This window comes from Oncorhynchus mykiss, chromosome 3, assembly GCF_013265735.2.
Source record: "Oncorhynchus mykiss isolate Arlee chromosome 3, USDA_OmykA_1.1, whole genome shotgun sequence".
Taxonomy (NCBI): domain Eukaryota; kingdom Metazoa; phylum Chordata; class Actinopteri; order Salmoniformes; family Salmonidae; genus Oncorhynchus; species Oncorhynchus mykiss.
Window position 1 is genome coordinate 47,534,056 of NC_048567.1, and position 16,049 is coordinate 47,550,104.

Here is a 16,049-nt window from a genome sequence, read left to right on the forward strand (position 1 = left end):
CACACTCCCTCATACTGTGTGTGCACCTAATTTGGGGTTTTGCTCTCATGTTTAGACTTAGCACATGAAGAATAATTTAGTGTATAGTACATGAGCCTCTCTGACTGAATGTGAGTAAATGTGTTTCAAGTCACCCTCCAAGTCCGTATCGGTTTATCTGAGACAGTATAGTTTGCAGTGTTTTACGACTGCATGCTACATCTGGGGTCTCTATCCTGAGAGGCCTCTGTCCCGGGCCCCTCTCTCTTTCTGCTCTGCACTGCTCCGTGGCAGGGCTGAATGGGACAGAGAACTGCTCTTTGTGATTGCGTCGGCAGATAAATGCGCCAGTCCGTCCCCAGCTCAGGAGCGTTTGAGACGGGCTGAACTAATGACCTCGGCCCCCATTGTGCTCGGCCTCAAAGGGAAGAGGAGGACAATCAGCTCTGATCGGCTCCCTCTTCACGTTCACCTTCCTCATCCTTAAAATGGCCTCCCCTCCCAGGCCGGGTTTCTTTAAAAGGAGACTGCAGCTACTCTGGCACATTCCAGCTCCTCCAGCTACAGTACTGAGGGTCTCCGGAGGTTGACTGGAGCAGTCAACAGTAGGAGAGCAGACAACGTCAACATTAAGGAAGGAGGAAGATCTGGTTGAAAGCAGTGGAATGCCAATGGGTGCTGTCCTGTCAGTCAGTGGTCCCTCTGTCAAAGCTCTTAAAACTTCTGGAGAAGTGATAAATCATTAATAGGTCATCGTCATCAATCATTTGATCGTTATCAATCCATTAATATATTATTTATATATAAAAAGGAAATCCCCTTTGTAAAACCAAGGCAACAAAAGTCACCATCGGAATGTGTTCTGAAGGTTCAACATCAGGACATGTTTTTCGGCGTGACATAAAGTATTATTTGCTTATGGGATTAGGCTGTGCAGAAGGGGATGGATGGACAGGCTTTGTTCGGCAGCCACATCCTTTTAACTCTATTGAAAGGGGCCTGAGCTGAGACTTCCAATTGTCTAGTGGTCAGTGATATTCTCATGACCTCACCTGCCCCACAAGAAGGACCGCCTAATGATCTGTGTTAATGGCAAATCACAATCTGTCATTAACCTCTGCTCTAAACGGCCACACACTCACTGTGAAGCTCCCTAAATGGAAAATGCATTCATTCAAACCCCAGAGCTGGTTTGTGAATAAGGTGGAAGAAACAGGAAACTGCCACTCTGAAAAATGTGAACCTTCAGAGGAGCTTTAGAAGTCCAAGGTTGATGGGGCCAACAGAACAGAGTGTAGGCGGCAAGACCCCTACAGTCAGGCCCCCTTTCTCTTGTCCACTCTTCAGGGGGTTGTGTTGTATAGTGAACCTGGGTTACTCAACTCCCTAGGCATCATAACCCTCAAAGGTCTTTTCAGAGTCACCACATGATTGACCACTGTAAGAAAAACTCTTCAGTGTCATCCGTTATCCCTCTCTCTTCTGGTAGTGCCAGCCCTACAAACTGTCTCATTACCGAGGGCTAGCCTACATACGGGGTAAGTAGAGGACAGCCATACATTATAGTTATATAAAGTAAAGGGTTGTAAAGGGTCTTCTTGGATTTTCCTCTCCACTGTGTACTAGACACTAGAACAGTGGTCATCAACCAGTCAATCACGATTTCTTAAAAAAAACCATAAAGCCTTGCGTTCCTATTTTATTTTATTTTATGTTTCTCGCGCTGTTGGCGATAGGTGCACCCCATTCAGCTGCCCTGTGTGCCGGGTAGGCGAAGTGTTCCCATTTTTAACCATTTCATTTGTCTGAAGGTACAAATTCTGCCTTCCCGGCGGGCCTGGAGAGCAAATCAAGTGCGCTATAGGCCTACCATTGGCCAATTGGATGGCTTAGATTACCATGTCTGCAGTAACGTAGCAGACGTAAGGTTTGAATACTTTTAAAACCATGACTAGAGAAAGACTGTCTGTGAATACAGAAGAGAGCTGCTGTTTTTGAGTGAGTTCATTATTATGTTTTTACTCAGGCCTGTCAACTCTTTTTATTCAACACTTTTATGAGCCATAACATTTGCGTAGTTCCTATTTCCACTCATGCTACTATGTGATGAATGAAAAATATGAAAATGTATTGATAAGCTTGCGTTGTAATTGTTTGCAGCTTAGGTCTTTTTTAATATTGAGGAATATTTCACATTCTCTGTTTGTAGGAGTAACAACATGAATTTGTGCGTGTGGGGGAAATGCGACTCGAGTTTCGCCATTAGCTGGAAGACGGTGTCCCTTTTTGGTCAGTTTAATTGGAGGAAAGGGAGAGAGGAGGGATGTTGAGAGGCTGACCTTCAGTCTCGCTGCTCTCTCCCTTCTCTGAGACTGACCATCAGATGCAGGCACCATCAGCCCACTAAAATATAAATAAAAAGCTAATTATTTAAATGTATGCTCACTCAGCTGTGCCTCACAACTAATACAACAGCTGATCTATTACCGGTGTGATCATATAGCCTACCTCAAATGTTGGTCCGAACAACAATGCATCGGCAGGGCAATTCAAGCAAAGCCAATATGCAATGATAATGTATTGGGCCTATAGCTTACTGCACAAACCTCATTGCTACAGTACTGTTCATAGGTTAATGTTGCATAGGCTTACATTTTTTAAGTCATGTCGATCTCCGCTTGCATTTTGTCTCAGAAAGTGATCTAGTCTCAGAGAAGGGTGGTAACTACTGCACTAGAGCAATTGAAGTGTGACAGATTCTTTGGTCAGGTGACTGTCTTCATGCCTCACTGAAGAGTTTTCAAGGAGACATGCAGCAGCAGGAATCAGCTGACTTTACTGTCACCAATCAATGTGGCCAAATGAGGATTTGCTGTGTATGAATGGGGAGGTGAGGGGGGTTTTTCCCCAAAGCGTGGGAGCGTAGCTGGGTGTCCCACTTCTCTAGACCATGGGGCTCAAGAGGCCTGTAGAAAGCCATTCAGACTGGTAATCACACTCACAATGCTGCCAGTATGAATATCAATAACCCCCTTTTCTCTCAACTCCAACTGGGCCTGTCATCAGTAAATCTGTGAAAATGCATTCCAAAAACTTGGATCAGACAAGACCACTTGACTTTTTTGTGGATCAATGAAAGTAGTTTTTAATGCCAATGCTTTTATTGTGAAGGCTGTGCCCTCTTGATTGCACTTCATAAAGCTCACCACCCACCAGCTGAATGCAGAAGGTGTTTGTAGGCTATCTCAGTACGTTGTTGAAAAAGAGCGGTCAGGATGTTCTTCTCTTTCTATTCCTCTCTCTAATCGCACTGCTGTCAATGCCTTTGTATCATGTATTTGTGACCCCACAAATTATCATTAGGCCCAAATATGCTTGTCTTTGACCCCTTTTGCACTTGGTAAGATAGATATCAAAATATATGTGATGAGATTATGTCCCCAGGTAGGACAGGGACATTCTTTGTGGAGGATCTGTTTCTTCACTTCTGAGTGATGGGAATAAGGTCATTCTCTCCCGTAGTTTCATAAAACACTGGAACGGTGTTCTGGATGGTGACCTTGAGTGCAATAAATGTAGTGAGCAACACATATCCTCACATCGCCCGACCGCCAGTTCCCCTTTCTGCGTCCTAACAGACTTGTTAAGTCCTTATGATACATGTGCGACTGTTATGTGTGTTTTTGAGATCAACGGACTGGTTTTTACGGCACACCTGTGCTGCTCTGTGGGAGAGCTCTCATTGTGTTGCTTGGCACCTCATTGGTATTCATATCTTCTCATACAGAGATCATGATGTTTAAATTAAAACCTTCCCTGGGCTCTGTCTGCTTTATGCAGTATCATTTGGCACATTGTGTCTTTTCCCTTTGCTTCCAATGCCCTTTCTTGCCTCTCTGCTTGACACCAGCTTAAAATAAACCATGTGGTAAAGACATTGTCTGGCTCAGATATGTTTCCCATATCTGCTTAAATTGACCATTTATGAAGAGGAATGAGAACTGTCATGGTCGCCGGCTGCCCACCGCCTCCTCCCTCTGTCTCTGTATCCCAGGGGAGGCTGGTGAAGACATTCCAGTGCACAGGCCACTGCAGAGCATCAGAGGTTTTACTGCGGGATGATCTGCCTGCCTATTGCCTGTGTAACAGTATAATTTTAGATCGTCCCCTCGCCCATACCCGGGCGTGAACCAGGGACCCTCTGCACACATCAACAACAGTCACCCACGAAGCATCGTTACCCATCGCTCCACAAAAGCAGCGGCCCTTGCAGAGCAAGGGGAACCACTACTTCTAGGTCTCAGAGCAAGTGACGTCACCGATTGAAACGCTATTTAGCGCGCACCACCGCTAACTAAGCTAGCCGTTTCACATCCGTTACATCTGCAGCACGGCTTTGGCTCTGCTTTAACCAGCTCATGTGTTCACATTAGTAACTCTTTGGGGTGAGAGTGCAGGGTTTCGGTGAGATGTCGCAACTAAAAGACAATCAGCATTAGTGTCTCTCTCCAGCATAGATGGCTCAATGAATTAAATCCAACACAGATGTTTCTGAACACTGCCAGTGGGTTTAGTCTTTGACAGACTAATGATATTCAGATAACTGAACATTGAGAAAATATTGTCAGTGGATTTTAGTCTGAAGGATGCTTTGTGTGCAAAGACAATTTTGGCATTTTTCATGAACAAGAACGTATAATGAACTTGAAAGTAGAAGCCATTTGAGACTGGAGAGATAAACTGTGATTGCATATTCTCTCCATACTCTCTAGTCTCACAGACAGAAATTATGCTGCTATGTGGAGATTGATTCCTCTATGTGACGTATTGATGTTATCACACAGGTGAAATTTGTTTTTGAGGAATGTGTATCCACTATCCAGGTAGCCAGCATATTCTGAAGCGTGTGTAATGTGTGGAATTGTATTGTTTTAATGGATACTAACATAAATCTGTCCTCTCTGAATTGGGTATTTTTCCAGTTTACTTGATATTTTGACTGTTGCCATGACTACATCTGGCTGGCCAAAGGGGTCTTGTAGGGGGGGAGATTTCCCTCCAGGAATCCCAGATTGGCTGCAGGATTTCCCCTAGAGGTGAGTCTAGACAGGAGAGGTTGCTGTTACTGATATATGGCAGTCACTCCCAGACAGGTAGCCATACTGGGCTTAGTTACAGATAAACAAGACTAATTTAGCCTACAGTACTTAGTTAAAACTCATTGCTTTTTTATCATATACAAATTGATGTATACTAACTACCCCGTCCCCCACTTTATTTTCTCTTTCCCTCTGTCTGGCTTTATCGCCCTCTAGCTCTGTGGGCTGCTTGTATCTTAACCTAGTCAGCTTTTGTGAGACCGTCACCCTGGTCTCGGAAGTACACAGGGAAGCCTCGTTGTTACGCATTCTAGCTGGAGAATTCCCCATTGGTGGAATGTCCTATGGAATGTCCTATGGTCATACTTAGTAAACAACAGGTGTAGACTAACAATGAAATTCTTACTTACAGTCCCTTCCCAACAATGCAGAGATAAAAAAAATAATAATAATAACACAAGGAATAAATATACAATAAGTAATGATAACATGCCTCAAGTCTTCTTGGGTATGACGCTACAATCTTGGCAAGCCTCCAGCGTCGTTTTAGAGAATTTGGCAGTATGTCCAACCGGCCTCACAACTGCAGGCCACGTGTAACCACGCCAGCCCAGGACCTCCACCTCCGACTTCTTCACTTTTGGGATCGTCTGAGACCAGCCACCCAGACAGCTGATGAAACTGTGAGTTTGCACAACCAAATAATTTCTGCACAAACTGTCAGAAACCGTCTCAGGGAAGCTCATCTGCGTGCTTGTTGTCCTCACCAGGGTCGTGACCTGACTGCAGTTCGGCGTCATCAAATCCTCACCTTCAATGGCCACTGGCATGCTGGAGAATTGTGCTCTTCACGGATTAATCCCAGTTTCAACTGTACTGGGCAGATGGCATTGTGTGGGTGAAAGTATTGCTGATGTCAACGTTGTGAACAGCTTGCCCCATGGGGTTATGGTATGGGCAGGCGTAAGCTACAGACAACGAACACGGTTGTATTTTATCGATGGCAATTTTAATGCACAGAGATACCTTTAAGATCCTGAGGCCCATTGTCAAGCCATTCTTCCTCTGCCATCACCTCATGTTTCAGCATGATAATGCACGGCCCAATGTCGCAAGGATCTGTACACAATTCCTGGAAGCTGAAAATGTCCCAGTTCTTCCATGGCCTGCATACTCACCCATTGAGCATGTTTGGGATACTCTGGATTGACGTGTACAACAGCATGTTCCAGCTCCCGCCAATATCCAGCAACTTCGCACAGCCATTGAAGAGGAGTGGAACAACATCCCACATCAACAGCCTGATCAACTCTGTGTGTGTCGATCTGCATGAGGCAAATGGTGGTCACACCAGATACTGACTGGTTTTCTGATCCACGCTCCTACCTTTGTTTTAAGATATCTGTGACTAACAGATGCATATCTGTGTTCCCAGTCTTGTGAAATCCATAGATTAGGGCTTAATGGTCTCCTGAGTAGCGCTGTGGTCTAAGGCACTGCATCTCAATGCTTGAGGTGTCACTAAAGACACCCTGGTTTGAATCCAGGCTGTGTTACAGCCGGCCGTGATTGGGAATCCCATACGGCGACGCACAATTGGCCCAGCATCGTCTGGGTTTGGCCAGCGTAAACCATCATTGTAAATAGGAATTTCTTCACTGACTTGCCTATTTAAATAAATAAAAAAAATTATGATTTTATTTAAATTGACTGATTTCCATGAATGATCTATAACTCAGTAAAATCTTTGAAATTGTTGCATGTTGCTTTTACATTTTTGTTTGGTGTAATTTTACATAAATGTCAGTTTGTACATTTTGAACACTTGGAAATTAATAAAAATGTATTATTTAAGATGTTGGCTTGTTACAAAAACCCATTGGCCTAAACGCTACACTCGGTACCCATTAAGCTCAGTCTGGACTTTTCACATATTTGATCAAATATTTTTTCTAGTCTTATTAAAACATGTGGTAAGTAATGTCATAAAACTTTTATATCCAATTTTCTTACAACAATTAGGGCAGTATATATTGGAAATGTTTAAACTTAGATTTTGTTGGCTTATTAGCATCTTTTACTTCTAGTCTATTTCTATAGGCGGTTCTGAATTGCCTTCCCGGTCAAGTAATTGATTTCCACTTCCATTTTTAAATCAATTATTTAAATTATTATCAGGCTTTTTATGGGGAGGGCATGTCCTCATTGGCCTTGGTCCTCCTCTTTGATGAGGGAGAAATGGGCATGAAAGGGACTGTAATCATTTTTACATAATCTTGGTGCAGGGCTTTATAATTAGAAAGGGTTGATTTCCTTGAACCACAGCAGGGACTGAAATTGCAGGCATCGTCTGGGCCAGAACTTGAGGAAAAGGAACTGAAATAGCCCATGGTGAGTTTACATTACTGAGTTTTAGCCCTGGGTCAGATGGCAGTGCAGCCACCATGACACAAAGCCAACAGGCCGTCCAGCCAGCAACTTATTCAAGGCCAGCTTTTATGTGGCGCCTCTTGTTTTCAAAACTATCAGTCCTAATTACAGCTTTGTCATAATGTCTTTAGCATACAATATGCCTGAGATGTAATGCCCACTGTCTAGTATCGCTGCACAAATGAGCACTACAAAGGAGGTTTTATGATCTGCCATTCAGTCAAGGATTGGTATTTAGTTTTACTAGCGGAAAAGATGCAAGTGACTGTTAGGATTGTAAACAGGTCCAGCTCTTGAAATGTGTGAATAGACTCTCGTACTGAGAGTTTTAGGAATTTGGGCTTACATCATTTACTGGCACGCAGGGCAAACTGAAGTCACTATTGGCACCCCTGCATAACTGGAGCACAGTGATAGAAGGGGTCTCCCTCCCTCTCAGAGCCCCTTAGTGAAATACATCCCTCCTCTTTGATGTCTACTTCTCAAAAGTGCTATTGTAATACGGTAGCAAAGTTTGTAGTAATTGCCCTAGTAACTCTTAGCAGTTCTGGGTTCTTCATGAATGGAGGGGTTCTCTGTCTCTCTCTATCTGCCCTTCTCCCTGTCGTATAACACCCTGACACGGTGGTGAAACTGTGTGATCATTAGTTACTGCACACATCTAGCATAGCAACGGATGAGGACCTGCTTCAACTGCTTGACCTCTGATTGCTTGGCCTGTGGTTGTGCCCATCTCAATGATTCAATGGTCTTAACAAAATCCTTTCCTGTCTATTCACAACTCACATAGTCTTCATAGTAGCGGTTTAGGCATTTTGTCTAATTAAAGTAACAGATATTGTTTCATTAATAGTCTAGTTTAGTGGTAGTGAAGATATAGACTGAGATCAGCTCGTAAATCCTGGAATTGGACACAGAAAGAATCAGTATCTACTGTACCATAGAATACTGTGGAATTCTCAGTCTTGGAGTACTGTTTCCCCTGTCTCTGGGTGGCGTAATGGGTCGAGATGAGTCCCTGAGTGTCTTTAAGGTGTCTTTAGTCTAGGATTGGGCCCCCTTTCATGTGTGCTTGGAGCAACCTGTTCTATTCATGTCAGTGTTCCGTTGGGGCTGTTTAAACAAGCTCAATAGCTACTGACAGTGGCTCTGTGTTTTTGGCTCTTCTGCATTGACATGTTGTCAGGTTCAGTACCTAATGAAATACAAATCTGAAAATTAGCCTAGCAGATCATTGATTCTGTACAAATGCGTCATGTTTGTTAGCCGTTCAGTAATAACCCATTCACAGATCTGTGTGTTGTACAGTAACTGTTGAATATGGATGGTAATCTCTGGTCAGTAGGCCTTTGACCAGGTCATGGGGACCGCAGGGCTCAGCTGTATGGTCGAACACTTCACAAGCGACTGGAAACATACAGAGGTGTCATTGCACTGGGCCCCAGATTCTGTTTCTGGCATTCTACTTTATTTAATAGCCCTTTAAGCAAGACAGCTTTGTGTCTCCCGTTGCGAGGCTCCAGGGAGAACACAGCGCTATGTTGCTGATTATTCCCAGCAGCCAACATTAATTTCCCCTAGGAACTGAGCAAAGTCCTGGCTGGCCTTTAGCAGCAGACCACCAGCCTCCTGATCTTCTCCCATTGGTTCATCCTCATGGTCCAGACTGGCGTCATGGGCTTCGTCCCAAATGGCAGCCTATTCCCTATATAGAGCACTGCTTTTGACTAGGGACCAAAATGTTCTGATTAAAAGTAGTGTACTGTGTAGGGAATAGGGTGACATTTGTGACAAAGCCCATGGATTATCTGGGAAAAGGGACCCAAACAAGAGGCTGATATGGTCCTTAGAACATAGCCAAGCCTAACAGGCATGTGGCTCCCCACATCTATGATTATGATCCAGCCTGCGCTTTCTGTTGACGCATGAGCAACAGCACTATTGGAGGTTGATCATTCAGACATTTTAATGTGTGGTTGGTTAGATGAGAGCTTGAGAGGGCAGCAATTCTATTCAACAGAAGATATTACTTATTGAGAATGGTCTTTCCATTCGAAGTTGGCTTCGGTAAAGGCTCTACATTTTCCATTTAGAACTGGGCTAGCGGCTAGTTGGAATCATTAATGGGTCTTGAGCAAGGTCATCCCTAGTGGACTAAACTCCACTCCATGGTGAAGAAAGTTTCTGATGAACTTCAACAACGGTGTGGAGCTAAGACCAGGCTTTGTGGAATCTAGCTGCGACTACAGTACATTGATTCGCCCTTGAGCAAGGTCATCCCTAGTGGACTATGTGCTCATTTGAGCTAATTTGCCATCTTAGAGCAACGGCAATGAGCAAACAGTCAGTGTTAGTATTTCATTAACGTTTACTGAGAAAGTATTGTTTCAGCAAACAAAGAAAGGCACATATTGGGGGTGAATTTTATAATTTACATTCTTTTAGGTATTGACCTTCAAGTCTTGTAGTCAGAGCTCGATTCCACAAAGCCTGGTCTCGGCTCCACGCCGTTGGTGAAGTTCATCATAAACTTCCTTCACCATGGAGTGGAGTTTAGTCCGCTAGGTTGTCCCTAGCCAGAACTCCAAGGAACTGTTTGGGAGAAACAGTCTTGGCTTAGTGCTCACTGGATCTAACACAGTGTCACGTTCTGACCTTAGTTCCTTTGTTTTGTCTTTTGTTTTAGTATGGTCAGGGCGTGAGTTGAGTGGGTTGTCTATGTTAGTTTTTCTATGATTTTTTATTTCTGTGTTTGGCCTGGTATGGTTCTCAATCAGAGGCAGCTGTCAATCGTTGTCCCTGATTGAGAACCATATTTAGGTAGCCTGTTTTCGAGTGTGTTTTGTGGGTGGTTGTTTTCAGTCTTTATTCAGTGTTCTGAATTAAAAAGATGAACACGTACCACGCTGCGCATTGGTCCTCACCTTATTCCACCGACGACGGCCGTTACACACAGGAATGAGTGTGTAGCCTACATGATGGGGAAAACTCCAAGCTATAGCTGAGGCCATTCGGGAAGTATTCGGAAAGCATTCAGACCCCTTGACTTTTCCCACATTTTCTTACGTTACAGCCATATACTAAAATGGATTTTTTAAAATCCCCTTATCAATCTACAAACAATACCCCATAATGACGAAGCAAAACAGGTGTGACGCTTGACATTCAGGCAAAAGAGTTCAATCTTGGTTTGATCAGACGAGATCATTTGGTTTCTCATGGTCTGAGAGTCGTTTAGGTGCCTTTTGGCAAACTCCAAGCATGCCGTCATGTGCCTTTTACTGAGGAGTGGCTTTCGTTTGGCCACTCTACCATAAAGACCTGATTTAATGCAGTGCTGCAGAGATGGTTGTCCTTCTGGAAGGTTCTCCCTTCTCCACAGAGGAACTCTGGAGCTCTGTCAGAGAGACCATAGGGTTCTTACTCACCTCCCTGATCAAGGCCCTTCTTTCCCGATTACTCAGTTTGGCCAGGCGGTCAGCTCTAGGAAGAGTCTTCTTCCATTCTAGAATGATGGAGGCCTCTGTGTTCTCGGGGACCTTCAATGCTGCAGATTTTTTTGGTAGCCTTCCCCAGATCCTGTCTCAGAGCTCTACAGAGAATTCCTTCGACCTCATGGCTTGGTTTTTGCTCTGACATGCACTGTCAACCTTATATAGACAGGTGTGTGCCTTTCCAAATCATGTCCAGTCATTTGAATTGACCACAGGTGGACTCCAATGAAGTTGTAGAAGCATGTCAAGGATGATCAATGGCAACAGGATGCACCTGAGCTCAATTTCGAGTCACATAGCAAAGGGTCTGAATTCTTATGTAAATAAGGTATTTCTGTTTTACATATTTATACATTTGCAAACATTTCGAACAACCTGATTCCCTTTGTCATTATGGGGTATTGTGTGTAGATTGCTGAGGAATTGTTTTTATTTAACCCATTTTAGAATAAGGCTGTAACAAAATGTGGAAAAAGTCAAGGGGTCTGAATACTTTCTGAAGGCACTGTACTTGCAGAACAGGTTATCATGTTTTCTTTTTCATGAAGGAATGCTTGATTGAGCTAAGCATTCCGTGATAAATAGGAAGTTACCCTTATTTTCTCCCACAGATTTGGGGTACATGGGATCATGAGGGCTCCATACTGTACTCCAAACCTATCATTGCCTCCCATGTTTTGGGAAATTAGCCTACAGGTTACTGAGTTCTTGTTAAGGCTTATCAGTCCAATGGACTCAGAGGAGACCTGAAAGGGCACTTTCCCACAGGTTAGGTTATCTGGTGTTAGCTGGAGTCTGTAGAGCAGGGTTACCCGTAGGTGGTTTTATGTGGCCACCCAAGTTTTTAAAAAGACTGTAACAGACTAAAAAATACAGTAAAAACAAAGGGAAATCAGCTCCAAGTGATTTTAATATAAGAAATCTGTTTCCAAGTATTCCCATACATAATAGAGACACGTTATTGTATACAACTTAGCAAGGTTTGAAATGATTACATTTTAGCCAAACATCATATATTTTTGGGCATCTTGCTGTCAATTTGCAGTCTACAAATTATTTGTCATTTTGTTACGGACCCCTGACCATCCGCTCAACAATAAAATCAGACCGTGGCTGAATCTAGTTGATGATCCCTTCTGTAGAGTTCTGTACAGTGTAGATATAGTACTCTGTTTTGGAGTAGCCTATTGCATCAATAACTGCAGCTGTCTTGCCTTTAGCGTCTCAAGTTCAAGCTGCTCCAACCCGAACCACTGAATTAATTATATTACTTCTGGATCATTATTCATTCCTCACACATTAGCTGTACAATGAATTTACTAGAATGCTCTCAGTATTGTACTGAGCCAAAACAGTATTTTGCTAATATTTGTTCAGTTAGTTTAACCAAAGGTTTTTGGATCAATGAGTCACACGTGTTATCTCAGCTCCATGGTCAATGACACCACTCTTATTTATGCTGCAAACTGGGTGTCTTGCCACATCATGAGCCCCATGGCGTATCATAGTGGGCCCATGACCTCTGGTTAAACCACACAGCATGTGGCTCCATTCACTCTTAATGTGTGTGTCTGACTCAGTCCTGGTCTATCACTGATCATGATCACTCCCTGGACCTTGATTTGAGAACGCTTATCTTGGTTTCTAAAAGACATCTGAAATTGTCAGTTTGATTTCATAGTGTGGCTAGGCACAATGTCTCCATTAGCAGAAAGCCTCCCTAAGAGGGGGATTTGTTCTGTTGTCCCAATGCCTTCAACTTCATTAGACATTCAGGAGTCCACATGTCTGGTAATATCTGATCTCAAATCAGTTTTTTTCCTCATGGAGATTTTGAATGGTCTGATGTATTTCATTTGTAATTTTCTCTTCGAAAATGTATGCTTAGCTTATATAATCAGGTTTGGTGAATAATATTGATGAGGCAAAAAATCAATACAGTTACATATTGCAATATTTCTTTGACTCCAAATATTGATTTGTTAAAAATAAGTTAGCATTAACTAACACTAGTCAACTCCGGTAGTTGTCACCCAATAGCTTGTTCTCCATCTTCTTTTTAAATAGTGAGCCAAGATGTTTTCTGAACTTTTATTTCCATGACTAATCCAAAATCATTTTCTCATGCTCTCTCTAGTCTCTCTGCAGCAGACATATAGTGAGCAATTTGTTTGAAACATCAAATCGCAATAAAATCGCAGTATCGAATCGCAATACATATAGAATTGTAAGAATCGCAATTAATATCGTATCGGCACCTAATATCGTATCGTGAGGTCCCTGGAAATTCCCAGCCCTAGTGAATAATGTCCTAAACAGTGTCTTCCATCTTCTCTTCTCAGCGGGTGAGCTCCACATTGCACAGCGCAGGTGCCTGTCTGGCGAAGGTGCCCCCCAGACACATGAGCCTGGAGGCCTCCACCGCCCCTACTCCCCAGAGGATGTGTTCAGACTGAGCCTGGCCAAGGGCGTGTCCATGTCTCTGCCCTCCTCACCCTTGCTGCCTCGCCAGTCCTACATGATGCCCTCGCGCTCTAGCAAGAGATCCCCAGGTACTGTACTGCACTACGTCCATCCAACCTCACCACACCTCACCCATCATCACTCCTCCTCATCCCACCCCTCCTCACCACACTCCTCCTCACCCCACCCCTCACTTCTAGGCTTACAGCACTATACTATTCCTGCAGTAGCTACACCACTACACTTACATTTACAAGTCCAGGCGTGAAGTGCTATGAGCATTTCCTGTTTCTCTGTTGTAATCCCAGGCTGGGACTGGTTCAGTCTCAGTGGACGTCTTCTGAAAGTGACGTTTGCTGTCTTCCTTCAGGTGTTATTGTGTCAATGCTGGACATCTGACAGCGCCTGAGGATCGACAATCCTTTTAGCTTTCAACCAGAATTTCTGTAGCTTCCAGCTTGTTTTTTGTCTTGCTTTGCTGTTGTTATACTTGAAAAATACCTTCTTACATAGATAGGGGGAAAATTATTGTCCATGCACTTGTATTCCTTTCATACTAAGACGTTTTTCCTCCAACTTTACCATACCGCCAACTTTATTCCGCCTTTTCTTTATAAACTGAAAGGTATTGCCGGTATCAAAGTCAAAACTTGTATTTTCGTCAAACGACCTAGTAATAATTTCGGTAAAGTTCTTCCTATGGCTTAGTATGCAAGGTAGCCGCAATGCTGAGGCGGCATTGGCACGCACTAGGCTCTTAAACTCTTGATGGTTGCCTGGCAGCGCCCTGTTACCATCCTCCTGGCATTTCTAAACTTTGCAAGACAGGTCACTTCACCCATCTCTTCACATAGCCCATCTCAAAGCATGCACTGTTTTCTTAACCACAACTGGATGAACTGGATGGATCCATAAATAACTACTGTTGGAATAGCCTAAATATCACTGAATGGCAAAAATATTAGAATAAAGTAGTTTATAACTTGTTACGGCTGCTGTCCCTGTACAGGGATCAACATCAGCGGACATCAGCGGAAATTTCAGAGTGGCAACTAATAGTACTCGATACAACTCAAACTTTCATTAAAACACACATGCAGGGTACTCAATTAAAGCTACACTCGTTGTGAATCTAGCCAACATGTCAGATTTTTAAAATGCTTTTCGGCGAAAGCATGAGAAGCTATTATCTGATAGCATGCAACCCCCGAAATACACAAAGGGGACGTAAACAGAATAATTAGCGTAGCCGGCACTACACAAAACGCAGAAATAAAATATAAAACATTCATTACCTTTGACAAGCTTCTTTGTTGGCACTCCTATATGTCCCATAAACATCACAATTGGGTCTTTTTTTCGATTAAATCCGTCCATGTATACCCAAAATGTCAATTTATAAAGGCCGTCTGATCCATGGAAAAGCACCGTTCCAAAACGCACCGTCATTTTTTAAAATTAAAAAAGTTACCTATAAACTTTGACAAAACACTTCAAACTACTTTTGTAATCCAACTTTAGGTATTAGTAAACGTTAATAATCGATCAAATTGATCACGGGGCGATCTGTATTCAATAGCAGCACGTTTTGAAATCATGGTCCACATTCTCTCTTTCATTACTTCCTGTGGTGTGGTCGACGACAGGAAGTGCCTATTCCTCATGTTACCAAGGATTAATTTAAAATCAATTGACAGTACTGGCGACATCGTGTGGAAGCTGTAGGCATTGTAAACAGGGCCCTATCTACAGAGACTGGCGGAGGGATATTATTTTGGTTTTTTTTTGTGAACAGTTTTCCTTGGGATTCTTCCTGCTAAACGCGTTCTGTTATAGTCACAGACATGATTTAACCAGTTTTACAAACTTCAGAGTGTTTTCTATCCACACATACTAATCATATGCATATACTATATTCCTGGCATGAGTAGCAGGACGTTGAAATGTTGCACGATTTTTAACAAAAAAGCTGCAAAAATTCGCAGCCTCTTTAACAGGCTAATGCAATTGAAGGCATGTATCAAATTGTTGATTACAGAAAGTCATTCAATCCTTGTAATAAATATGAACCAATAGCCTACCCGTGTGTGGTCAACGAGATGATCATTTCAGCACTGTTGTCTTTGATACAGCGCCATCGCGCTGCTTTGAGACAAGCGTAGGGACTTGTCTTCATAAATCAATAGGCCTGATGCCAGATTTTTCTTCTTCCACTGAATCATCATTTGGATGTTGGTTAGGCTATAATTAGGCTTGGAAAATGTTAGTTAATTTGAGGTGGGTGCTGCTCATGATCATCTTATCTAGTTGGCTCATTTAGGCCTTTTAGAACATTTTGCCAGCATGTTATGTAGTTTAACAAGCTGAATATTTTGCTCTTCAGTCGCTTAGTAGCCAATAGGCCTAGCCCTGACCAAAAGCCTGTGACTTCCCTGACTTGTCTGATAATCAGTCAATCTTATTTTGTTTTACTGAATCTCCCTCTGTATAGGCTATTTTGTTAATTGTTTCCTGGCTGGGCAAATAAGTAGAGGTGGTAGGCCTATAGCTCATCTATGTGTTTGCTCTATCGCTGATCAGACAT

General features: G+C 43.0%; 1 protein-coding gene across 6 annotated transcripts in view; it reads left to right on the plus strand.

Annotated features, from left to right (window-relative positions):
* The window catches only part of LOC110520058 (protein TANC1), a 277,467-nt gene that overhangs the window by 86,679 nt on the left and 174,739 nt on the right, over positions 1-16,049 (plus strand). For all 6 annotated transcript variants that reach the window (XM_021597043.2, XM_021597046.2, XM_021597045.2 and 3 more), the window contains one exon: positions 13,345-13,554. In XM_021597043.2, the coding sequence (XP_021452718.2) occupies positions 13,345-13,554 (210 nt within the window). The remainder of the gene's footprint in view (positions 1-13,344; positions 13,555-16,049) is intronic.